This window comes from Periophthalmus magnuspinnatus, chromosome 19, assembly GCF_009829125.3.
Source record: "Periophthalmus magnuspinnatus isolate fPerMag1 chromosome 19, fPerMag1.2.pri, whole genome shotgun sequence".
Taxonomy (NCBI): domain Eukaryota; kingdom Metazoa; phylum Chordata; class Actinopteri; order Gobiiformes; family Gobiidae; genus Periophthalmus; species Periophthalmus magnuspinnatus.
The window spans coordinates 764170-791149 of record NC_047144.1 but is presented as its reverse complement, the minus strand read 5'-3'; the positions used below and the strand labels follow the sequence as shown (position 1 = coordinate 791149).

The following is a 26980-nucleotide window of genomic DNA, read 5'->3' as shown; positions in this document are numbered from 1 at the left end:
TAAGACCAAAATGACGAGGACTGAAAGAGAAAAAACAGTCAATGGAGCCGGAAGCGCGTCCATGATCACTTCCTGTTTGGAACGAGGCAGCTAGCGGGTTAGCTAAGTTTAAAATGATACTGCGGAACAATCCAGGCAAAGCAACAACATTTTCATGAGACCACAGATCATAATGCTTTAATAAAAAATGGCAGTTTAACCGTTGGCAGCCACTGTTTATCAGAGGTTAAAGGTCGGCTAACTTATTTTAGACACGTCATCTGCTAGCTAAACGTAATCGTCCCTTTAACATGACTCAACCGTTTCAACAATAATACCCTTTATTACTCTCGATTATCTTCTGCTCCAGTTTCATTTTCAACTCTGAGACCAAAGCGGCGCTAATGTTTCCCTCTTTGCGTCTGTTAGCTTTAGCCTTACTGGACGCTTTCGTTGCTAGCGCTCCGGATATGGTAGGCACCGACCTGGGCCGGTCACCCGCCCTGCTAACACACGGAGGAGGAGGCGGCAAAGGCGCGTTCGGAGGCGGCGGTTTAGCCCTCGGACTCATGCTAGCTTCGCAATCCCCGCTAGCATCAGTATCCTCGGCTAGGAACTTTTCGCCCGGCTTTGACAACCTGAACAGCGGCATACTGAGCCGCCATGTTGAAATCTGTTGTGTTTGTTGTTGTTGTTGATCTCTCGGTCGCCTTTTGATGATGCGGCGAGCGGGCATGATCTTATTGGACTTGGAGTTGCGTAAAAACAAAGCAGCAGACAACATGGCGGTTACACCTACCAACACGCTAATGATACCGATTACCATGACTACGGCCTTCATCGGATTGTCCCTACTGCGCATTAAAAACGCCGCCATTGGCCCTTTGAGGTGATCCTGAAAGAGAAAACGCATCCTTTAGTTTTCAACAACATGCTAGTAGCTAAGTTAGCATTGTAGCGTGGTTTTGAAGCGTGCAGAATGACAAACGTGGGTTTAATGTGAAAAGCTAGGTCTAGAAGTTAGCATGTTAGCGTGGTTTTGAAGCGTGCAGGGTGATATATTTGGGTTTAATGTGAAAAGCTAGGTCTAGAAGTTAGCATGTTAGCGTTTAGCGTGTTATTGTTGATTGAGCAAAGCGTGGACAAAGCTCAAACTGTGATTATATTTTATGACAAAGCAGAAAAGCCAGAGCAAAGCTAACTGTTGGTACAAATAAAAACACGGCGATGTAGCATGTTCTGAAGACAAAAACCAAATAAAAAAAACAACATGAGTTCAATGTTTGTTAATGGGCGACACATGGAGAATCTAACCCCATTAAGACTCGTGGATTAACTCAAAATCTCTCCGTAGGTGAGTCATAATCCCAAAGGCGTAGTAGATTAGCAAAATAACCTCATCTCCAAAGGAACCGGTGATAATAAAAGTCGACCAAAGATGTTTTCGAAATGTGAAAAACAAACCGTCGACTATTTTTGGCAGTTTTACTTTTACTAGTTTGTAACGATAAAAAAAAAAGTTCTTTATTTTCAGCTTTGCACCAAATTTAAATACCAGTTTTAGATCTTTGACAATAAAAACATAAAAGATTATTTGTGCAAAAGGCTAGCTGCCTGGAAAGCATCGAAATCGTCGGTTTTAGCGCACATAAACACATACTCTTCCATCTTCAAAGTGTAAAACATGTTAAAAACGTGTTATTCTGCTTATTCTGCTGTTGATTATAAACTGTAGAGACTTTTGATTTACACAGCAGACCCGGGTCCAGACCAAACTCCTCCGTTAAACGTCGTTATTTCACCTGCACAAAGCACAGACTGTATAAATCGAGGCTAGCAGTTTTAGCGGCTAATCTAGAGCCGACCGCGGGTATCATAGCAACCGAAGAGCCAATCCAGAGTGACGTTGTTGAAGGTAACGCCCTTTCCCGCCCGCACTGCTGGTTTAAGTAGAGGGCGGGCACTTAGCAACGCTGTCAATCAAACCTGTCGCTAACGCTAACAGTAGCAACGTCGCAGAAAGAAGGCGTCTGATTTGTCTGTTATTAATGTTCATATCTTGATTTACAGACACAATAGTGAAATAAAAACCCCGGGATCATGTAGAGGGTTAATACGAACATTTAAGACCAGAATGACGCGTCTGATTGCTAGCAGGTTAGCTACGTCCATTTATATAAACAGTCTAAGACCTAAAGTGCAGCCTTCAAACCCCCCGTGGACCCGGGCCTGTTACAAAGTAAATTCAAGGCTTATTTCCAAAGGTATACCATAAAATACGATTAGCCTAGCGCTGAAGCTGATTCTGATTCACAAAAAACTATGAATTACTACTGGTTGTTAGCGACAAAAGCTAACGCCTCACCAAATCTAGCTCTGTTTTCGCACAGTCTATGTACATAAAGTTTATTTCTTAGGCCTGATTCTGGTCAGAAGGTCCAGTCGTTTCTCGTTAGCTTCTTCCTGGCGTCATCAACAAACACAATCTTCGTTCCTTCGCTCCTTGGATTTGAAATTATAAATATGACATAACAATTTCAATAAACATCTTATAAAAAATAGTCTTTTCAAAGCTTATAAAATCCCATAGTTTAACACGTAATTTGAAATGCTCTATATATAAATAAACGGGAGTGCGGTCCGTCGCGCGGCGGTCACTTTGCCCTCCGGATCACTTTGATATAGTTACTTTCCGGGTTGATTCGTGACTTTTTCACAGAGTTGCAATACAAAATGGTGGAGATGCAGACGGTGAGTAAAATGAGGGAGGTGAGGATGCTGAAACAGATCCCAAACACGGTGAGCGGACGTTTGCTGAGGCCTCGAAAGTACGTGATAATTCTGCCCTTGATCTAAAAAAAAACAACAAAAAAACACAACACACACACCACAATTCACGAGACAAAGACAAGAATGAAAGACAAGGAGAGTTATGGAAAAATCAGCAAAGAAAAAATGATAATAAAATGATAAAGATGGTAATAAAACGTGAGTATGTGTGAGAAAGGACGCAGACGGGATTATTTAAACGGACAGCATCGGTTTGGGCTCGTATTACACTATTTTCTGATGTAATATAGGCACAATATTTAATTTAATAAAACTCAAGTTCACCCCGTTTTAACCATTATAGTTATAATTGTAACATATTGTCGACGGGGTTCCTCAAGGCTCAATGTTAGGTCCCATTACATTTGCTTAATACTAATCTACTTGTAGGATTACCAAAAAATGTAATTCATACGGGGGTTTCCTATTGGATTAAAGTAATGTTAGAGTTTGGATTAAAGACAATTTAAAATAAAATAAAACAACTACGGGTTTGTTTTAAGAACTGTGCTCTTGATCGTCCTCATTTTCTCATAATACATTTTTACACATTTTGAGAAGATAAACTGTAAACTGCAGTATTCTGAAGACAACTACTTACAGGTACTTACAGGTCTAAATCAGGTCTAAATCAGGTCTAAACCAGGTCTAAATCAGGTCTAAACCAGGTCTAAACCAGGTCTAAATCAGGTCTAAACCAGGTCTAAACCAGGTCTAAACCTTCACTACATTTTGACCTTGTTTAGTCCTGGTTTAGTCCTGGTTTAGTCCTGGTTTAGTCCTGGTTTAGTCCTGGTTTAGTCCTGGTTTAGTCCTGGTTTAGTCCTGGTTTAGACCTGGTTTAGACCTGGTTTAGTCCTGGTTTAGTCCTGGTTTAGACCTGGTTTAGACCTGGTTTAGACTTGATTTAGACCTGGTTTAGTCCTAGTTCAGACCTGGTTTAGTCCAGGTTTAGACCTGGTTTAGTCCTGGTTTAGTCCTGGTTTAGACCTGGTTTAGACTTGATTTAGACCTGGTTTAGTCCTGCTGGTTTAGACCTGGGTTAGACCTGGTTTAGTCCTGCTGGTTTAGTCCTGGATTAGACCTGGGTTAGACCTAGTTTAGATCTGGTTTAGACTTAATTTAGACCTGGTTTAGTCCTGCTGGTTTAGACCTGGGTTAGTCCTGGTTTAGTCCTAGTTCAGACCTGGTTTAGACCGGGGTTAAACTACTTACAGTTACATTTATTTATTTATTTAGTTTTGCAGTAACGTATATAAATAAATATATATTAAATTATATATGGATGGGCAAAAATGTTAAATAATAATAAATATTAAATTATAATCAACCAAAAATAACCAATGTCATCCTTAGAACAAAAGACTTCCTCAAATGAACCAATGTTTTATAGCAGCAGCAGTTAGCATAGCAGGTGGTCTATCTACCGCGTAGCATTAGCACTGACCGCTCTATTAGCCCGCCGTATGCTAGCCCGGCACTCACCGCCTCCGTGATGTCGATGTTGACCACCGTGGTCGTGCTGAAGGAGGGGGATCCTAAGTCTTTGGCCTGGACCACCAAAGACCAGGTGCAGTCCTTCTGTCGGGTGATGTTCTGCACGATCTCCATGGACTTGATGTACGGCTTCAGGTAGATGTCGCCCGTCTCTGCGTTTATGTCGAAGGCGTTGTCCGGGTCGGCTTTCATGATGGAGTACTCGATCAGGTTATTGGGCGATTCTGCGTCTTCATCTATCGCCTGGAGAGAAAATGGAGTGAAGGTTTAGACCTGGTTTAGACCTGGTTTAGACCTGATTTAGACCTGGTTTAGTCCTGGTTTAGACCTGATTTAGACCTGGTTTAGTCCTGGTTTAGACCTGATTTAGACCTGGTTTAGTCCTGGTTTAGTCCTGGTTTAGTCCTGGTTTAGACCTGGTTTAGACCTGGTTTAGACCTGATTTAGACCTGGTTTAGACCTGGTTTAGACCTGGTTTAGTCCTGGTTTAGACCTGATTTAGACCTGGTTTAGACCTGGTTTAGACCTGGTTAAGACCTGGTTTAGACCTGGTTTAGTTCTGCTGGTTTAGACCTGTTTTTGTCTTAGTCTGTACCGCTGCTTTTTGCAAAAGAAGGTTGAACTAAACCTGGACCAGACCAGGTTTAAACCAGAACTAGACCAGGACCAAACCAAGTCTACATCAGGACTAAACCAGGATCAATCCAGGACCAAACTCGTGGTCCAGTCTCATGTTTTCGTGCCTCCACATCCATAAACACGTTTAAACGGTCGTCCAAACCCTGACCTCCACTCGGACCGGGGACCCGATGACCATGGTCTTGTCCTGGAGCCTGTGGTCAAACTCGGGGACGTGGTCGTTCATGTCGGTGACGCTCACAAACACCTCGGCCAGACCGTACCTCCCGTCACAGTCCTCCGCCTTCACGTAGAAGTTATACTTGGACCGGACCTCCGCGTCCAGACTGGTCCAGGGCTGAGTGGAGATGAGGCCGGACGACGGCTGGATCGCAAACCTGAGGGTGTAAAGCAACAGTGCGGAACTTTTTACACAACATTCACAGAAATGCACTGGGGTTTTATGGTTGTGTTTAATGCACTGAAAAAAAAAAGAACTAAAGCAGGTTTAAACCAGGACTAGACTGGGTTTAAACCAGGACAAGACCGGGTTTAAACCAGGACAAGACCGGGTTTAAACCAGGACTAGACCGGGTTTAAACCAGAACTAGACCGGGTTTAAACCAGGACTAGACCGGGTTTAAACCAGGACTAGACCGGGTTTAAACCAGGACTAGACCGGGTTTAAACCAGGACTAGACCGGGTTTAAACCAGGACTAGACCGGGTTTAAACCAGGACAAGACCGAGTTTAAACCAGGACTAGACCGGGTTTAAACCAGGACTAGACCGGGTTTTATTTCACTGAAAAAAAGAAAACAAAACCGTGCCTCCATAAACCTGACTCGTCCTTGACCTCCTTCTGTTTGTTTCCATGGAAACGCTGTTCCTTTGGCTGTAATGTTCCACAGTGTGACATAAAACACATCCATGTCTGTGGAGAATGTTCCAAAGGGTGGTTTTAACTTTCTGTTTCCATGGATACTGCGCGTCTGACACACTGGACTTTCATCTCACTTTCATCTCACATGTGGCGTAAAACACACGTGTTTTACGCCACAGCTGCCCTGGGTCAGACTGACAGACACGTGGCGTCCAGTCTGCGCCCGTGGCCCGTCTGAACAGAACCAATCACAATGAAGCACGAGTGTCAGGCCAAAGGGCACGACAGCAGCGCGTGAACGAGAAGAACGAACTAAAGAGTCACGAGGATCAAACACGTCTGACTCACTCCTCTTCCTCCTTTCACGCCTTTTTTTTTTTTCAACTCGTCAACGACAAAACTCCAGAGACGCCGAACTTTGAGTCTGATGCAGCTGAACGTCACATCCTCTCCTCTTTTTATCTTCTGCCCCTTCTCCTCCTCTACCTTTCTCTTTCCTTCTCTCTCTCTCTCTGTATTTGCCCTTCCTTTCTCCTCGTCTCTCTCTACTTCTTCCTCTCCTCTCTCTCTCTTTCTCTCTCCCCTATCTCCTCTATCCCTTTGCTTCCCTTCCTTCTTCCCCTCCTCCCTCTTTCTTTCTCTTCTGCACTCATCCTCAGCTCCTTTGATCCGGTGCTAAACCTGGAGCCATCGCTCGTCCAAATACACCTCTGTTTTACTTCTCTCTATCCTCTCTCCCTCTCTCTGCTTCCCTCTTTTTCTCCAAGTCCCTCTCTCTCTCTCTACCCCCTTCTCTGTTCCTCTCACCCCCCTGTTTCTTTCCCTTTCTCTCCCCCTCTCTTTCTCGCTCTCTCCACTCTTTCTCCCACTTCTTCTCTCTTCCTTTCTTTCCCTCCCTATCTCTCTCCCAGTCCCTCTCTCTTTCTCGCTGCCCCCCTCTCCCTCTATCACTCCCTCCCATTCCTTTCTTTCTCTCGCTCCCTGTTTCTTTCAACTCCCTCTCTCTCCCCCTTTCTTTCTTTCTCTCCCCTCCACTCCCTCTTTCTTTCTTTCTTTCTTTCTTTCTCTCTCTCCCTCTTCTTCTCCTTCCCCTCCTCTCCCTTTATTTCTTTGTTGCTGCCCCCCTCACCCTTTCTCTCTCTCCGCTCTCTCCTCCCTCTTTTTCTCTCGCTCCCCTTCCTTTCGCTCCCTCTCCTTCTCTCTTTCTTTCTCTCTTTCTCGCTCACACTTTCACTCTGTTCTAAATTCTACTCGTTCCAGATTCCTTTTCTCATCTTTCTTTTTATTTTCATATTCTGTTCATCACGTGTCTCGCCGCGTCTTCGTTCGTACCAAAGATGGCGGCCGGTCTGTGGAGCGCGGAGGGGGCGGGGCCTGGTGACGACTGGCCGGTCATCGTGTCGTTTGGTCCAGTGTAAAAGCAGCGTGTGAGTGAGGGAGGGGCCGATGGCACAGACCGACAGCCTCGCCTCTGTCCGTCTGTCCCGGGGCAGACGCGGCACAGAGCGAGTGAAAAACGCTCTACACTTTTCTCGTCTGGACAAACACAATGAGACAAATGCGGCGGGCGACTGTCGGCTTTACAAACGTCTTTAGATTCTAACATAAACCTCGTGCTCATAACTCGTCTCCGCTCTGTCTGCTGCGCCTCTCGCCTTCTTCCTCTTCGTGAAAAGTCACACGTTCTCTGCCGAGGGCGCCGGCGCCAGGTACACGAGACGCCGGTATAAATTTGCACTTTCCCGTTGCTTGTCAGAGATGCTAATTGGGCCCCTCTCCATCACGGCACGCGGCTATTTTTAAACGCGCTTCATCCAATTAGGAGATTATCCAGCGGTGTCTCACAGCGGCGGCCATTTTGGAGCGCGACGGAGGTGTCGTCATGGCGGCGGAGCGGCCAATCACGGCCCTGACCCGAGTCCCGCGGAGTTCACACCTGAAGTGTGACTCAGAACAAGACGGCGGAGGAAAAGAGATGACTGTGTGAAATCTGCCTAGCAACAACTAATACAAACATGTGAGAGGTCCCATGTTTGTCTCCATGGCAATATTCCACAGTACGGCATTAAAGCGCCATGTGACGCCGTTTTCTGATCTGTTCTAACGTCGTTTCCTCGTCACACGCAGACCTGGAGTTTTTCTGTTTCATTCTCACATGTTTAACACACAAACCCTTCTTCTCTCAAACTGAAAACACTCTGTTCCACCTTGTGATGTCATCATGTGGTGATACAGGAAGTGCTCCGCTGTGTTTTTAAACTCCACACACCTTCATTTATAGAATCATTTGCATCATTTCAGCTCTGGAGTTGCCACTTATATCGACTGAACTAAAGGTAAAAGGAGCTGTAAACATGAAAACTCCCACTTGATGACATCACAAGGTGGAACGTCGCGTTTTGATCTTTATAGATGTTACAGACTAATAATAAAGTGACTCAAACATGTGTGAATGAAACAAAACACAACTCCAGGTCTCACAATGTACAGGACTTTTAAACGTGTGACAGATGAAGCCACCGAGTTACAGGTCACATCTGTGGAAATGCGTGTTATTTAAGGTCCTTTTGAGCAATAAAAACTTGTGTAATAAAACAAAAATGCTTGATAAATCTGTTCAATGCTGTACTCTGGAACATTCCAGGCAAAGCAATGTTATCTCCATGGTTTAGTCCCGGTTTAGTCCTGGTTTAGTCCCGGTTTAGTCCCGGTTTAGTCCCGGTTTAATCCTGGTTTTACTCACAGATCTGCTCCTGATCCATAGATGGTGTAAGTGACGTCTCCCCACGGACCAGAGTCTGGATCCTCGGCCTGAACACACACATCACACACATCACACACACCCACCCCCACACACACACACACAAACACACACACACAAAAGCTGGTTATTTTATCAAGCCAAATCAAACATTACTGTGTTTACATGAATCTGTCCTGATCCGTTCTGTTCCTGTCCTTGTTTTGTCTCCTACCTTGTTCCTTCCCTCCCTCACCTGCCGGAGCCATAGCTGGGCGGAGCACCTGGCTCCTCCCACCTGCAGCTCATCAGCGCAATCAATGCCACCTGCCGTGGATAAGAGGAGCCAGGAGCAGACACTCGGGGCCAGATCGTGAATGCTCTTTCTTGTCTTGCCTTTGCCATTTTGTCTTTTTGCATCCCGCTCATTTGGATGTTTATGCCGCTCTCCAGATTCGGTTCTCTGGACCCTCCCGGCTCCTGCGCTCCCGGCTCCTGCGCTCCCGCGCTCCCGGCTCCTGCCCTCCCGGCTCCTGCCCTCCCGGCTCCTGCCCTCCCGGCTCCTGCCCTCCCGGCTCCTGCCCTCCCGGCTCCTGCGCTCCCGGCTCCTGCGCTCCTGCGCTCCTGGCTCAGCTCCTGCCCCGCCTTCCCGTCCTGGTAAAGTCTCGTCTCCTCTTGTCTCCTGCTCTCTGCCTCACTGGACCCTGCTCTACACCCTGCTCCCTGTCTGGGCTCTGGTCGCCTTGTTTCCGCTCCTTCTTTTCCCGTCCCTGGACACCGGCTCCCGCTCAGCTTCCTGCCCCACCGCCGCCCACTCCGCCCGCTCCACTCCTGGGTTAAGGACAGACTTTATAAAGACGTGACAGAGTGAGACGTGTCCACAGCTTCAGCTCCAGATGAAGCTCACGAGGCTGGAGCAGGGACTTGGTGTGAATCTGTCAGGATTTGTTTTGTTTTTTTTCGTGTTCTGTTCTGTCCACTGTCAAGATCCCAGTCTGTCCCTGTGTCCCTGTCCTCTCTTCTGTGTCCTTGTCTGAAGCTGGGCGGAGACTCTGACCCCACCCACTACACACCCGCAGCCAATCAGCACTGGACCCTGAAGCTGCAGAGGGCCCAGATTATCCTCCCGTTTATTCCTCCGTGGTAAAGTTCTACTTGGTTCAGTCTAGTTTTCCTGATCACGTTCTTAGCGCTCAGCTGTTTTTTTTTCTAATTTTTTGCGAGATCCCGCCCCTCGGATCTACCCTGCACCTCCGCCTCCGACCCAGCGTCCTACGACCTGCTCCGTCGACCAACACTCACATTTCTATATTTGTAATAAACTTTTACCCCGAGTCTTTGACCCCCCAGACGTTACGACGGAGGCTGTTGAAGGTCACACCCCTTCCCGCCCACTGGTTCAGCAGGGAGTGGGCGCTTAGCAACGCTGTCAATCAAACCTGTTGCTAACGCTAACGGGAGTGATTTGTCTGTTATTAATGTTCAGATCTTGATTTACAGACACAATAGTGAAATAAAAACCCCAGGATCATGTAGAGGGTTAATACGAACATTTAAGACCAAAATGACGAGAGTCGACGGAGCAGGAAGTGCGCCCGTGACCACTTCCTGTTTGGAGCGTGGCGGCTAGCAGGTTAGCTACGTCCATTTACATAAAGAGTCTATGGTTAAGCTACACTTTAGTCTGTGTGGGGAAACTTGTCGTCATGTTTTGGGATAAAACTTAAGTCCTGAAATAATTACGTCGCTGCCTAAAATGTTCCACAGTTTGGCATTAAACCTCATCTCCTGTGCATTTATTCCATTGATGCTAAAACAAATCTACTTCGGCTGCTTCTCCTCTTTGAGAATGTTTCATTGTGGGACATTCCAGGCAAGAAGGAGACGAGGAGGAGGAGGAGGAGGAGGTGGAGCCTTCACCAGAAAAGTGACATAGTGCAGCATTAACACGTTTGTCCCTGTCGTCCCGGTGTCTTCGCTCGTGCAGCTTCGGTCCACAGCGCGTTTCTGTTCACTCATCACTTTAAAGAGGAGGGTCCTAAGCTCCGAGGGGGGATTATAAAGACGCAGGTCGCTGGGATTATCCTCGGACCGAACGAAGCCGAGCGGGGGGGACGGGGGACGGGGGACGGGACATACTGTGAGGTGACAGGAGATTTACAGGTTAAACTGGACACAGTGGAGCCATGTGGAGATACTGAAGCATGAAAATATTTAGTTTTCAGAGTAAAATGTACAACCCAGAGGCAGAGTCACAGTAAAAATAAATATAAAGTATGAAAAAATACACTTCTGGTGAAAGAGTGTCAGGTTAGCTCAGCCAAAGAACCAAAAAAGAGGAAAAAACCAGGAAAGTCTTTAAAGCCTTGGGTGTGGTCCTGAGTTCTTCATAGTTGGTTTATAGTTTCTTTTTAAACACTGTTGGGTTGAAGGGAGGATGCAAAGTTAAACCTACAGCACCTGTGAAGTACATGGTAAACACCTGGGGGAGGGGCTTCCTAAACACCTGGGGGAGGGGCTTCCTAAACACCTGGGGGAGGGGCTTCCTAAACACCTGGGGGAGGGGCTTCCTAAACACCTGGGGGAGGGGCTTCCTAAACGAGACGAGCACGTGACATATAATCCATTAGAAAAGTTACACAGTGCACAAAACAATTCACTGGCTCCAATTCACTTTCTATGTAAAAGCCTTGTGTTCTCTTTAGTGTGTGTTCTCTTTAGTGTGTGTGTTCTCTTTAGTGTATTCTCTTTAGTGTGTGTGTGTTCTCTTTAGTGTGTGTTCTCTTTAGTGTGTGTATGTTCTCTTTAGTGTGTGTTCTCTTTAGTACGTGTGTGTTCTCTTTAGTGTGTGTTCTCTTAAGTGTATGTGTGTTCTCTTTAGTACATGTGTGTGTTCTCTTTAGTGTGTGTTCTCTTTAGTGTGTTCTCTTTAGTGTGTGTGTGTTCTCTTTAGTGTATGTTCTCTTTAGTGTATGTTCTCTTTAGTGTATGTTCTCTTTAGTGTATGTTCTCTTTAGTGTGTGTTCTCTTTAGTGTGTTCTCTTTAGTGTGTGTGTGTTCTCTTTAGTGTATGTTCTCTTTAGTGTATGTTCTCTTTAGTGTATGTTCTCTTTAGTGTGTGTTCTCTTAAGTGTGTGTTCTCTTTAGTGTGTGTTCTCTTTAGTGTGTGTGTGTTCTCTTTAGTGTGTGTTCTCTTTAGTGTGTGTTCTCTTTAGTGTGTGTTCTCTTTAGTACACATATGTTCTGTCTAGTACACGTGTGTGTTCTCTTTAGTGTGTTCTCTTTAGTGTGTGTGTGTTCTCTTTAGTACATGTGTGTGTTCTCTTTAGTGTGTGTTCTCTTTAGTACGTGTGTTCTCTTTAGTGTGTTCTCTTTAGTGTGTGTTCTCTTTAGTGTGTGTTCTCTTTAGTGTGTTCTCTTTAGTACACATGCTCTGACCTTCACACACACCACGCTGGAGCCTCCTGGCGAGTTCTCGGGGACTCGGGCGATGTAATACTCTGAGGTGAATGTGGGCGTGTTATCGTTCGTGTCCAGGAGGTTTATCAAGATGTCGGCCGTGGAACTGAACCGCTCTGGAGTGTCGATCTCCACGGCCAACAGCTGAGAGGAAGAGGACATGTGTGAGCTACGGTCATCCTCTGCCCCTCTGACCCTCTGCTCCTCTGACCCTCTGACCCTCTGCTCCTCTGACCCTCTGCTCCTCTGACCCTCTGCTCCTCTGACCCTCTGACCTTCTGCTCCTCTGCCCCTCTGCTCCTCTGACCCTCTGACCCTCTCGTCTGCTCCTCTGACCCTCTGACCTTCTGCTCCTCTGACCCTCTGCTCCTCTGACCCTCTGACCTTCTGCTCCTCTGCCCCTCTGCTCCTCTGACCCTCTGACCCTCTCGTCTGCTCCTCTGACCCTCTCCTCTGCTCCTCTCCTCCTCTGCTCCTCTCCTCTCCTCCTCTGCTCCTCTGCCCCTCTCCTCCTCTCCTCCTCTCCTCCTCTCCTCCTCTCTCCCTCACACTCAAAGCGTCCTCACCTTGAAGGAGAGCGTGGGTCCTTTCTCGTAGTCGATCCCCGTCGCGTCCTCCACGATGATGGTGACCTGGGCCTCGTTGAGGACCGTCTGAGGGACGACCCTGAGGACGCGGCTCGGTCCCACCAGACGCAGCTTGAACTTGGCGTTGGCTCCCTGCGGCGGGAAACGGACAGACCCAACCACGTTTATTCAGACATAAACTTTCCACGGTTCTACCTCTGCAGACTGAAGATCTACAGCTGAAACTTCATCAAAAAACACGTCTTTTTCGTCCTTTTGTTTTCGTCTTCGATTATATTTCGATCCAGTAAAATACATTTGGCGTTTGAAAATATGTAAACTGCACGCCTCAAATGACTTTTTCAAATAAACTCTTCATATTCACTTTGCTGCACATCAGTTATTCGTTTATTTTGGATTGAATATAGTCACTTCCTTGTCGAACGATTCAGACCAATCACAGAGCAGCATTGTGGTTTGGGGGAGGAGCCAAAGGTGAAGAGGTCAAATGAACCGACACAAACTTCAGCCTGTTTTAACGGACTTTAAAAGCTGGTTACATTTGATTTAGTGCTGCTGCCGTGTCGCTTCGCCCGATCAGGAAGTCCACGAACCCGAGGCACAATTAAACGAGTGTAAACCAGGTGCATCATGGGACTTTTGTGATGTTTACGGACACGTGAAATAAAAACCCCAGGATCATAATACGAACATTTAAGACCAAAATGAGTCTGACAGCAGCAGAGACAGAGGGGACAGATAAAAAAAAAAAAAAAAATATATATATATATATATATATATATATATATATATATACAAAATAAAACTAAAACTAAATCAACTCAAAATAACTAAGAAAAAAACAAAAACTCAAAATAACTAAAAAAATGAAGAAAATAAAACATTTTTATTAATAAAGTAAAAATAACCCAAAAAAACAAAAAAAACAAAAACAAAATAACAACTCAAAATAAACAACTAAAAAAAAAGAAAAAAAAAAAACTCAAAATAAATAAATAAAAACCCCAGGATCATGTCGAGGGTTAATCTGAACATTTAAGACCAGAATGAGTCTGAAGCAGCAGAGACAGAGAGAGGAGTGATGGTTTGTAAATAGAAAGTGAATTGGAGCCAGAGTCGATGAAACAGGAAGTGCGCACACGATCACTTCCTGTTTGGAGCGCGTATTTACATAAACAGTCTATGGTTAAAGCGACACTTTATCGTGTCCGTGGGGAAACTTGTCGTTATGTTTTTGGGATAAAACGCAAACCCTGAAATTTATCGCAATGAGACGGAACCACGTCGCTGCCTAGAATGTTCCGCAGTATGGCATTAAAACCTCATCTTTTTTTTTTCCATTAGGCGTCCATTTACGTTGCGTTTATATACACACCGTCCACGCTTACGCCATAAAATAAAATGAAAAAAACTGTCAAAATTATCTCATTTATGTCTTGTTACCATGGCGACAAGAGCTCACACGTTACCATGGCGACAAGAGCTCACGTGCCCGCTCACTTCCTGTTTGGTGCGCGGCAGCTAGCAGGTTAGCTACGTCCGTTTATATACGCGGTCTGTGGATTATGCGACGTTAAACTCATCTATTTCACATTATTTAATCTCTTTCTCGCTGTGATCGGGCTCTCCACAGATCTGATCAGTAACCCGGTGCACCTCTAACAAGCCCCGCCCCTCGTCCCGCCTCCTCCTCACCTGGTCCGAGTCGTTGACGGTGATCTTAAACCCTCGGAGGATCTCTCCCGCCGGCGGGTGCTCGCTCATGGTCAGCTCGAAGCGGCTCTGGGGCCCGTTCTCGCCGTAGAACGTGGGCGGGTGGTTGTTCAGGTCCACCACTCGGACCGTGACCGCGGTGAGGTCGGACTCTTGGAGCTGACCGTCCACCCCCAGCTCCGACGCCTACGAGCGAAGAGAGAGGAGAGGATGAGAGGGAGAACCATCAAAATACAATCCATCGTGTCCAGAAGTAAAATAACTCGTCTTTTGTCCGTAACACGAATATGGAGGATTTCTGGACTTTTCTTTGGATCATTTCATTAATAAAAGTGAAACTAAACACTAAATCTGTTTTTTTCACTACTTAACTGTGAGTAAATGTGTTTTTAAAGCTGCTGTTCTGCCTCTGGAGTCTGGACAAATCAAACTGACTCTGCAGATAGTTGTACTTGGTGACATCGCACATGACTGTCCTGATTAAAGCAGGGACAGAGTTTGAAGTGTAGAGACCTGTTTGACCAATGACACGGGTGCTTATACCTCCAGACCCCGCCCCTCCTCCTCTCTCCTCCAGACCCCGCCCCTCCTCTCTCCTCCTTCCTTTACTCCTCCAGACTCCGCCCCTCCTCCTCCTCCCTCCTCCTGACCCCGCGCCTCCTCCTGACCCCGCGCCTCCTCCTCTCTCCTCCAGACCCCTCCCCTCCTCCTCCTCCTCCCTCCTCCTCCTCCTCCTCTCTTCACTCCTCTTCACTCTCCAGATTCTCCTAAACAGATCTACACCTTTTCTTTTTAACTGAATAGTTTTGTTCAAATCCCTCGTTCCTTCACCTGGACGATGATCTCGTAGAGCTCGTTCTTCAGCGCCGTGGGGGGCGTGTTCAGAGTGATGCACCCGCTGGTGCCGTTTATGTCGAAAACGCCGTCGCTGCCTGGAACAAAAACGAGAGTCAAAACTGAGACTCACTTTAAACTCAGAGGTGAAGCGTTCGGCTCATTCTGTCTCATTTTGGCTCATTCTGGCTCATTCTGGCTCATTCTGGCTCATTCTGTCTCATTTTGGCTCGTTCTGGCTCGTTCTGGCTCGTTCTGTCTCATTCTGGCTCGTTCTGGCTCGTTCTGGCTCATTCTGTCTCGTTCTGTCTCGTTCTGGCTCGTTCTGGCTCGTTCTGTCTCGTTCTGTCTCGTTCTGTCTCGTTCTGTCTCGTTCTGGCTCGTTCTGGCTCATTCTGTCTCATTTTGGCTCGTTCTGGCTCGTTCTGGCTCGTTCTGTCTCATTCTGGCTCGTTCTGGCTCGTTCTGGCTCATTCTGTCTCGTTCTGTCTCGTTCTGTCTCGTTCTGGCTCGTTCTGGCTCGTTCTGTCTCGTTCTGTCTCGTTCTGTCTCGTTCTGGCTCGTTCTGGCTCGTTCTGGCTCGTTCTGGCTCATTCTGGCTCGTTCTGGCTCATTCTGTCTCATTCTGTCTCGTTCTGGCTCATTCTGTCTCATTCTGTCTCGTTCTGTCTCATTCTGGCTCGTTCTGTCTCATTCTGGCTCGTTCTGGCTCGTTCTGGCTCGTTCTGTCTCATTCTGGCTCGTTCTGTCTCATTCTGGCTCATTCTATCTCGTTCTGGCTCGTTGTGGCTCGTTCTGGCTCCTCACCGTTGATGATCTGGTAGAACATCGGGTTTGGGTTTCCCTGGTCTCCATCTCGGGCGGAGACGGTGAACACCTCTGAGCCCTGAAAGGTCAAAAACGACGTCACCTGAGCCGTTATTTCACAAAGTACACGATCTGAAGTATTTAAACGTTTATTTGATCAGGACAAATCTTTACGTTTGTGAATAAAGTTAAATTCTGTGATATATTTGATGGTTTTACCTTTAAAACATGACGAGGCTAAAGTAAACACACGAAGTACAAGGAGTAAAGTACTGAAGTAGAATGTTTAGGTATCTGTGCTTTACTTAAGTACATTTTACAGTGTGTACTTTTTACTTTTACTTGAGTACATCTGAGAGCAGTATCTGTACTTTCTACTTCATTACATTTTTGAACAGGACTGAAAAGTAAAAGTACTTTTCATCTGATTTGAGGAGTTATTTTTATCGTGTTCGTGGAAACGTCCTGAGTAAAGTTTAAGAGTTTAAGCTTCGGCTTTGAGTAAAACAAAAATAGACAAAAATAAACAAAATAAAAAGACAAAAATTAACAAAAATGAACACACAAAAACAAAAAAATAATCAAAAATAAAAAGACAAAAATAAGCCAAAAACCCAAAACAAATAGACAAAAATAAAACAAATAAAAATAAATAAACAAAACAAACAGAAATAGACAAAAATAAACAAAACAAACTAAAATAAACAAAAATAAACAAACAGAAATAGACAAAAATAAACAAAACAAACAAAAATAAATACACAAAAATAAACAAAACAAACAAAAATAAATACACAAAAATAAACAAACTAAAGTAAATACACAAAAATAAACAAAACTAAAATAAATACACAAAATCCATGAGAAAAGTTAAGAAACTGATCCATATTGCTACAATTTTTATTTTATTTTTTTTTTTTATCAATGTCTCTACATTTTACACTTTTTACATTTTAAACTGGTACTTTAATACTTTTATTTAGGTCGATTTTTTCATGGGATACTTTTACTTTAGCAGTGCTTCTCAATCATTTTCTATCATGCCCCCCCTATAAAGAAGAAAAAATGTTGCGCCCCCCCCCCCAAAAAAAAAATAAATAAAATAAATAAAAAATAAATAAAATAAATGAAATGATATAATGAAATTTAATTAAATATCAAATAAAAAATAAAATTAAATAAACATCAAATTAAAACAAGTAATTTACCAATTTGGTTCACTCCTTACATGATGCTCAGAGCTGCTGCTTTAAGTCACATTCACAAAGTGGATGATTGTTGTTAATATTTGACATGTTTACGCTGAAAAACTCCAGCGTCTCATCAGACTGAGGTGTAATGAGGCGTCTTATTTGTCTTCACACTGTCCACTGTCCACAGCAGACACCGGTCTGTCCTCGTGTCCCACCGGAGTCACGGTGAAGCCAAGTGCTAAATACTCTTCATCAGACTCCTCCTCGTCTTATTTTCCATGTGACTTTACCTCCGTCTATATCCACCTTTCTTTTCATCCCTGTTAAAATGTTTTCCATAGTGTCTCTTTAGCAAAAGTGTTTCTTGTTCACTGCTCTGTGTCACGATCTGTTCACTCTCTCCTGCTCTTTGCTGTGCGCGCTGCGTAAAGTACTACAGTGTCATACGCGGAGTCATACGCTATTTGAGAACCACTGTACTTTAGTAATGTTTTACTTCTGTATCTGCGCTTTTACTTCAGTAACAAAACTGTGCACCATCAGTGAGAGGCGCAGAGCAGCTCGACTGTGTTTATTTCAACAAAAGCAGGACACAAATGTAATAAAACAGTTAAAAGAGTTTAAAATATAATAAAATTAGAGATATAAACCGCTCAGTCTATACTCCGGCGCGACTTATACTCCGGAAAATACGGTATGAATTTGAAAATGATCTGACCGGCACAGAGACTTCGTAGACGTATCCGAAGTACGGCGTCCCGACAAACACCGGGGGCATGTCCTGAGCGTCCAGCAGGTTCACTGTGACCGTGGCGCTGGACGACAGGACCTGGTGTCTGCCTTTGTACTTTCCGCCTCCGTCCTGGACAAAAACACATCGGGAGTTTAAAGCTGCAATGAGGCTGGAAATGAAAAAATATCACCAAAGTACAAATATTAAAGGAGGAGTAAACAAAAGTACTGACAATATTTATCTAATGTCCGACTGTAAAATGAAACAAACGTCATCACTTTTTATAAGATTACACTGAATCTGCTCTTTTTTTTATTATCTTACATGTGAGTGCGTCATCTTGTATCACAACTTTACATATTTGTGAAAATTAACACAGCGTTGCTACGGAAACGCGACAACATGACAACAGGAAGTGACAAAATGGCCGCCGGCTGCACAGGTGTGACTTTAATGTAAGAAAAATACAAAAAACTGAACAAGATGTTTTTATGGAAAAGATAAAGTGTTTGGTACTTTTTATGAAAAGCACTAAACCAGGACTAAACCAGGACTAAACCGGGACTAAACCGGGACTAAACCAGGACTAAACCAGGTCTAAACCGGGACTAAACCAGGACTAAACCAGGTCTAAACCAAGACTAAACCAGGACTAAACCAGGACTAAACCAGGACTAAACCAGGTCTAAACCAAGACTAAACCAGGACTAAACCAGGACTAAACCAGGACTAAACCAGGACTAAACCAGGACTAAACCAGGTCTAAACAAAACCAGGATCAAGTCCTGTACTTGGATCTTAACCAGAAACAACCTGAGACTAAATGAGGCTTAATCCAGAACAAAATCCTTCCTCCGTTGCTCAGTTCTTCATTTCCTGTAAAGTTCCAGTGTAATTCTTTTGTGTGGTTCGTTACCTTGGCGATGACGGTGATGAAATGAGTGGGCGTGGTCTCGTAGTCCAGAGTTTCTCCCGGTCGCACTCGGAGGATCCCACTGTGAGGGTCGATGGTGAACGGGACAGAGGAGGAGGAGGAGGAGGAGGAGGAGGAGGAGGCCTGAAAACACGCAAAAGATCAAGACAAACGTTCGATACTAAGGACTCGATACTCGATACTTGATCCCGATACCACAATGACGATAAAAACGCTCTTTCTTTAGACGACAGGCTGTGATTTTCCACATTAAACGGCACGACATTCTATTCAGGAAAGGTTCATTTTTGTCCTGACAACGGGATTTTTTAAACTTCGATACCTGCGAAAAACGAGTATCTAGATTCGATACAAGTCTGAGTATCGAGTAGTACTTTTACTCTTACTCGAGTAACGTCGTGGTTCCTTTTCCCTCTGTGAGTCTAAACTGAACTGAGGTTTACGTCACAAAATGAAACGATTTGAACTTTTTTTGTTTGGCTTTGACATTTTGTTTTTTCAAATTATACACATGTTTTTTTCTTTTAGTAACATTTCATCAGAATCATCAGCCTCCTCAGCCTCTCCATCTCCTCCTCTTCTCCAGCGATAAACATAAAACGTCATTATCAGACGCAACACGCCCCGTTTTTGACTTCATTTCTCTCGTTTCAGATTAAAAGACGCCGAGTTTTAGCCTGAAAAACGTGAAAAACTAAATAGTCCAGTTTTTCCTCACGTATTTTATGCTTTCAGAACATCCTAGTGACTCTCCACGATGAGTTTATAAGAGCTTTCCACGCTTTCTGATGGCAACAACTAGCATGCTAACGTGCTGTATAAAGACAAACACAGTGAACTTTGACCTCCAGAGCTGCTCATAACACACATTTGTACAGCGCGAGGCACATTTAGCTCAAACACGCGGACAAATACGAGGTCCCGGACGTTTAAGTGGCCTCGTCCTCGTCCTCGTCCTCGTCGTCTTTTTTCCCCGATGCTCAAAGCTCCGGTGACATTTCACATTTTCATCAGACTCAAAGCTGTTTCACGGGATCAACTTTGACCCCGGTTTACTTTGATAAATGAAAAGGTCTGGGAGGCACATGTTCTCCGCCACGGCTAATCCGCTAACGGCTAACGGCTAGCGTCGGAGGTCAGGGCCTCACTGAGCACGTGCAGAACCCGATATTAATGATACAGGGATTTTAGGCGGATAAAGTCTGAACTAAAGCCAGAAATGGATGCAATTATTATTATTAGAATTATCAGCTGAAGCGGAGTGGACCACGGCAAAGGCACTGGCGCTTTCTCGCAATGGGGGAAATTAATTAGATGAGGATAGGGGGTAGGTGAAAATGGATTTTTAAAGCACTCAAAGGCAGAAAGTATGAGACGCTTTTTGGTTTTACCTGCAGAAAGTACGAGACGCTTCCTCCTGAGCCCATGTCTTTGTCCGTGGCCTCCACTTTGTAAACACTGGTCCCTGGAGCTGTGTCCTGAGAGACAGACGTGCAGCGGTCAAACAACGAGACGAAGACCGGGTCTAAAACAGGACTGAACCGGGTCTAAAACAGGACTGAACCGGGTCTAAAACACGACTAAACCGGGTCTAAAACAGGTCTAAAACAGGACTGAACCGGGCCTAAAACAGGACTGAACCGGGTCTAAAACACGACTAAACCGGGTCTAAAACAGGTCTAAAACAGGACTGAACTGGGCCTAAAACAGGACTGAACCGGGTCTAAAACAGGTCTAAAACAGGACTGAACTGGGCCTAAAACAGGACTGAACCGGGTCTAAAACAGGTCTAAAACAGGACTGAACTGGGCCTAAAACAGGACTGAACCGGGTCTAAAACAGGTCTAAAACAGGACTGAACTGGGCCTAAAACAGGACTGAACTGGGTCTAAAACAGGTCTAAAACAGGACTGAACCGGGCCTAAAACAGGACTGAACCGGGTCTAAAACAGGTCTAAAACAGGACTGAACTGGGCCTAAAACAGGACTGAACCGGGTCTAAAACAGGTCTAAAACAGGACTGAACTGGGCCTAAAACAGGACTGAACTGGGCCTAAAACAGGACTGAACCGGGTCTAAAACAGGTCTAAAACAGGACTGAACTGGGCCTAAAACAGGACTGAACTGGGCCTAAAACAGGACTGAACTGGGTCTAAAACAGGTCTAAAACAGGACTGAACCGGGCCTAAAACAGGACTGAACCGGGTCTAAAACAGGTCTAAAACAGGGCTGAACCGGGTCTAAAACAGGACTGAACCGGGTCTAAAACAGGTCTAAAACAGGACTGAACCGGGTCTAAAACAGGACTGAACCGGGTCTAAAACAGGACTGAAACAGGACTGAACCGGGTCTAAAACAGGACTGAACCGGATCTAAACCAGGACTAAACTGGGTCTAAAACAGGTCTAAAACAGGACTGAACTGGGTCTAAACCTGGTCTATCCCAGGTCTAAACACTGTGACTTTTACCTCTGGGAGGCTGATTATAAACGGCAGGTTCTGAAACTCGGGAGCTTCATCGTTGGCGTCAGTGACAAAGACTCTGGCCGTCTCCACCACCTCAGATAAACACACAAATAAAACACACAACACTTTAGGTTTAACACAAATAAAACACACGACACTTTAGGTTTAACACAAATAAAACACACGACACTTTAGGTTTAACACAAATAAAACACACAACACTTTAGATTCTAAACCAGGTCTAGACCAGGACTAAACGGAGCCAGAACAAAACAAGAACTGAACTTATAAAATGTCCTTAACCTCCTGAGACCTGGCGTCCTCATCTGTGGACACACCTTTTGGGTTGTTTAGGCCACAGTGCAAAATTTTAGAAGAACAGCAACAAGAACATTTTGAACAATTTTGAATATTTCTAGGAGTTTTTTTTATTTATTTTTATTTGATTTGATTTTTTTGTTTTTTTATTTATTTTTTTATTTTATTTTAATTAATTTATTTAATTTATTTATTTTTATTTTATATTTTTGTGTTTTTATTTGTTTTATTATTTTTCATTTTATTTTTTATTGTATTTTAATTAATTTATCTTACTGTATTTATTTATTTTTATTTGATTTTATATTTTTGTATTTTTATTTGTATTATTATTATTATTTATTTATTTTTTTTTTTTGTGTGTGTTTAGTGTCATTTTGCTTTTTACAATATATGTGTTCAACCACTTAATAGTTTTTGCAAATGTCCTGCAAGAGCTCGGGTCTCAGGAGGTTAAGTCTGTGTGTGTCGTGTTCTTTGTCGTGTTCTTTGTCGTGTTCTTTGTCGTGTTCTTTGTCGTGTTCTTTGTCGTGTTCTTTGTCGTGTTCTTTGTCGTGTTCTTTGTCGTGTTCTTTGTCGTGTTCTTTGTCGTGTTCTTTGTCGTGTTCTTTGTCGTGTTCTTTGTCGTGTTCTTTGTTGTGTTTTAAGGACATTTTCCGAGCTCGTTTCCGGCTCCAGTGACGTGTTACTTCAGATCAGTGATGTTGTCATTTTGGTTAAACTCACCTTGTTCCGTCCGTCTGTGATGCTCACGGAGAAAGAAATCTCAGTCTGAGTCTGAAAAACAAAAGGACATGGTCTGAACGAGGAGCTGCTCTTTTACTCTTTATTTAAACAACGACACTCGTTTTCACGGACGTCCTGTTCAAAAATCAACACAAACAGAAAAACAAACAAAACAAACACATAAACAAGTCCATATAAAACATCACACACAGGGAGGGCATCTGACACACAGGGAGGGCATCTGACACACGGGGAGGGCATCTGACACACAGGGAGGGCATCTGACACACGGGGAGGGCATCTGACACACGGGGAGGGCATCTGACACACACGGGGAGGGCATCTGACACACACGGGGAGGGCATCTGACACATAGGGAGGGCATCTGACACACGGGGAGGGCATCTGACACACGGGGAGGGCATCTGACACACACGGGGAGGGCATCTGACACACGGGGAGGGCATCTGACACACAGGGAGGGCATCTGACACACGGGGAGGGCATCTGGGACAGTCAGGAAATAAAAACCCACATTTTGTACACATTTTACACGTGTAGTAGTAGTACTGCATTCTGTTTGTAGTACTTGTACTAAACCCGTGTGTAGTAAAGTTCACTCTGTACCTCTCTGTCCAGCTCCTGCGTCAGAGTCACTTTTCCAGATTTGGGCTCGACTCTGAAAAACTCTTTTGTTCCTTTGTCAAACGAGAGTCCGAACGTGACGGGGTCGTCCTCCGGGTCTGTGCCGTTCAGCACGTAGACCACAGCCCCTGCAAACGCACAACAGATCAGCACAACGCACAACAGATCAGCACAAACGCACAACAGATCAGCACAAACACACAACAGATCAGCACAAACACAACAGATCAGCACAAACACAACAGATCAGCACAAACACAACAGATCAGCACGAACGCACAACAGATCAGCACAAACGCACAACAGATCAGCACAAACACACAACAGATCAGCACAAACACACAACAGATCAGCACAAACACACAACAGATCAGCACAAAAACAACAGATCAGCACAAAAACAACACAAAACACAGACACGACACGTAGACCACAGCCCCTGCAAACGCACAACAGATCAGCACAACGCACAACAGATCAGCACAAACGCACAACAGATCAGCACAAACACAACAGATCAGCACAAACACAACAGATCAGCACGAACGCACAACAGATCAGCACAAACGCACAACAGATCAGCACAAACACACAACAGATCAGCACAAACACACAACAGATCAGCACAAACACACAACAGATCAGCACAAAAACAACAGATCAGCACAAAAACAACACAAAACACAGACACGACACGTAGACCACAGCCCCTGCAAACGCACAACAGATCAGCACAACGCACAACAGATCAGCACGAACGCACAACAGATCAGCACAAACGCACAACAGATCAGCACAAACGCACAACAGATCAGCACAAACGCACAACAGATCAGCACAAACGCACAACAGATCAGCACAAACACACAACAGATCAGCACAAACACAACAGATCAGCACAAACACAACAGATCAGCACAAACACAACAGATCAGCACAACAGATCAGCACAAACACAACAGATCAGCACAAACGCACAACAGATCAGCACAAACACAACAGATCAGCACAACGCACAACAGATCAGCACAACGCACAACAGATCAGCACAAACGCACAACAGATCAGCACAAACACAACAGATCAGCACAACAGATCAGCACAAACACAACAGATCAGCACAAACGCACAACAGATCAGCACGAACGCACAACAGATCAGCACAAACGCACAACAGATCAGCACAAACGCACAACACACAAAACAGACACGACATGTAGACCACAGCCCCTGCAAACGCACAACAGATCAGCACAACGCACAACAGATCAGCACAACAGATCAGCACAAACACAACAGATCAGCACAAACGCACAACAGATCAGCACAAACACACAACAGATCAGCACAAAAACAACACAAAACACAGACACACATGTAGACCACAGCCCCTGCAAACGCACAACAGATCAGCACAACGCACAACAGATCAGCACAAACGCAACAGATCAGCACAAACGCACAACAGATCAGCACGAACGCACAACAGATCAGCACAAACACACAACAGATCAGCACGAACGCACAACAGATCAGCACAAACACACAACAGATCAGCACAAACACAACAGATCAGCACAAACACACAACAGATCAGCACAAACACAACAGATCAGCACAAACACACAACAGATCAGCACAACGCACAACAGATCAGCACAACGCACAACAGATCAGCACAAACGCACAACAGATCAGCACAAACGCACAACAGATCAGCCCAACGCACAACACACAGACACGACATGTAGACCACAGCCCCTGCAAACGCACAACAGATCAGCACAAACGCACAACAGATCAGCACGAACGCACAACAGATCAGCACAAGCGCACAACAGATCAGCACAACGCACAACAGATCAGCACAAACACACAACAGATCAGCACAAACACACAACAGATCAGCACAAACACACAACAGATCAGCACAAACACAACAGATCAGCACAAACACAACAGATCAGCACAAACACAACAGATCAGCACAAACACAACAGATCAGCACAACGCACAACAGATCAGCACGAACGCACAACAGATCAGCACAAACACACAACAGATCAGCACAAATGCACAACAGATCAGCACAAAAACAACAGATCAGCACAAACACACAACAGATCAGCACAAACACAACAGATCAGCACAACGCACAACAGATCAGCACAAACGCACAACAGATCAGCACAAACGCACAACAGATCAGCACAAACGCACAACACACAAAACAGACACGACATGTAGACCACAGCCCCTGCAAACGCACAACAGATCAGCACAAATAATGTAAAGATAATGTAAATATAATATAAAGATAATGTAAATATAATGTAAAGATAAAGTAAAGATAATGTAAAGATAATATAAAGATAATATAAAGATAATGTAAATATAATGTAAAGATAATGTAAAGATAATATAAAGATAATGTAAATATAATATAAAGATAATGTAAATATAATATAAAGATAATGTAAATATAATGTAAAGATAAAGTAAAGATAATGTAAAGATAATATAAAGATAATATAAAGATAATGTAAATATAATGTAAAGATAATGTAAAGATAATATAAAGATAATGTAAATATAATATAAAGATAATGTAAATATAATGTAAAGATAAAGTAAAGATAATGTAAAGATAATATAAAGATAATATAAAGATAATGTAAATATAATGTAAAGATAATGTAAAGATAATATAAAGATAATGTAAATATAATATAAAGATAATGTAAATATAATGTAAAGATAAAGTAAATATAAAGTAAATATAATGTAAAGATAAAGTAAATATAAAGTAAATATAATATAAAGATAATGTAAAGATGATGTACAGACAGTGAAGTGCCTCCGGCTGCACTCACCGATGGGCGTGTCCTCTGACAGACTGAACAGGGCCATGTTTCCGTTGCTGCTGCTCGGACCATTGTCGTAAAAATATGGAGCGTAATCAGTTTGTCCTTGAGAAAAACAAAACAAAAATATAAATAAATAAAATGACCAACACTGAGACGACATTTAAAGACACACTATGGAACTTCTCTGGTGTGGGTCCTGCCACCCGCCTGGTCTCCATGACAACGCCTGGAATATTACAGCATGATGTCAAACATTTACTCCATGCTACAAGGAAAGTCAGATCTGTGGAGAGGCGACTTCATTTACAGTGAGAATGTTTATTTTTCAGGATATTTTCTTTCTCGATCAAAGCACAAATGCCAAACTGTGGAATATTCCAGGCGAAGTGATAATATCTCCATGGAGACGAGCAGGTGTCAGACCAAACGCCACAAAAGTGCGTCTGTAAAGGTCAAGGTTAAACGTTTCCTCGTCACAAACAGACCTGGAGCTGCAGATTTAGGCTGAAAACACTCTGTTCCACCTTGTGATGTCATCATGTGGCGATACAGGAAGTGCTCCGCTGTGTTTTTAAACTCCACACACCTTCATTTATAGAATCATCTGGATCGTTTAAACTTCTGGAATTCTACTTCAATCTCGACTGAACTAAAAGTAAAAGTGGGAGGAGTTCACTCGAAAACTACCACTTGATGACATCACGAGGTGGAACAGAGCGTTTTTGAGGTTTGGAAATGTAACAGACTGATAATAAAGTGTGTGAATGAAACAAAAACACAACTCCAGGTCTGTTTTTGATGCGCTGAACAACATTCCAACAGGATTTAAAGCTAAAAGAGTCAGTTTTACGCGATATCGGCGATTCAAGATGTAAAAATAACCTTCGTTTCTATGGAAAATCTCATGGGAACGACTTACTTGCTGCAGGAAAAGACGTCAAAAGCGGCATGGACAAGGAGGAAAATTGAAATCGTTAAAACGTCGGTGTTTAAATGAGTAAATAAAGAGTTTAGAGGAGCAGGAGAGCCGCTCGGAGACGCCTCAAACACGAGAGGATTAGCCTAAGTCCACCAAAGTCCACACAGTCTTACCTGAACCAAAATGCAACAACAAAATGAGTAACAACGCTCGGGTTTTCCTCTCTTTTGTCAT

The 26980-nt window shown here is 44.1% G+C and overlaps 2 protein-coding genes across 4 annotated transcripts in view; both read right to left on the bottom strand.

Annotated features, from left to right (window-relative positions):
* The window catches only part of LOC117387568 (NACHT, LRR and PYD domains-containing protein 3-like), a 157510-nt gene that overhangs the window by 58272 nt on the left and 72258 nt on the right, over window positions 1-26980 (bottom strand). The gene's annotated exons all lie outside the window — the stretch shown is intronic.
* LOC117387569 (cadherin-related family member 1) lies at window positions 300-26980 on the bottom strand. 2 transcript variants are annotated; one of them, XM_055229722.1, is made up of 17 exons: window positions 26920-26980; window positions 25834-25929; window positions 22943-23088; window positions 22316-22366; window positions 21275-21364; window positions 20197-20283; window positions 18788-18928; window positions 17857-18000; window positions 15946-16024; window positions 15136-15236; window positions 14287-14490; window positions 12571-12723; window positions 11984-12148; window positions 8549-8616; window positions 5093-5321; window positions 4294-4548; window positions 300-874 (listed from the first exon to the last, which is right to left on the bottom strand). In XM_055229722.1, the coding sequence occupies exons 1-17, from the start codon at window positions 26978-26980 to the stop codon at window positions 305-307; spliced, it is 2640 nt and encodes an 879-aa protein (XP_055085697.1). In that variant the 3' UTR covers window positions 300-304. The 2 variants fall into 2 exon arrangements, with proteins under 2 accessions (XP_055085697.1, XP_055085698.1); XM_055229723.1 differs by lacking the exon at window positions 300-874 and adding an exon at window positions 2632-2831.

Excerpts from the sequence above, each read along its gene's own strand:
- LOC117387569 (XM_055229722.1), bottom strand. The coding sequence starts at position 26,980 with ATGACAAAAGAGAGGAAAACCCGAGCGTTGTTACTCATTTTGTTGTTG. Across the intron at positions 20,284-21,274 it reads TTATAATCAGCCTCCCAGAG|GACACAGCTCCAGGGACCAG; the intron begins GTAAAAGTCACA and ends TCTGTCTCTCAG. Across the intron at positions 875-4,293 it reads ACATCGACATCACGGAGGCG|GATCACCTCAAAGGGCCAAT; the intron begins GTGAGTGCCGGG and ends TTTCTCTTTCAG.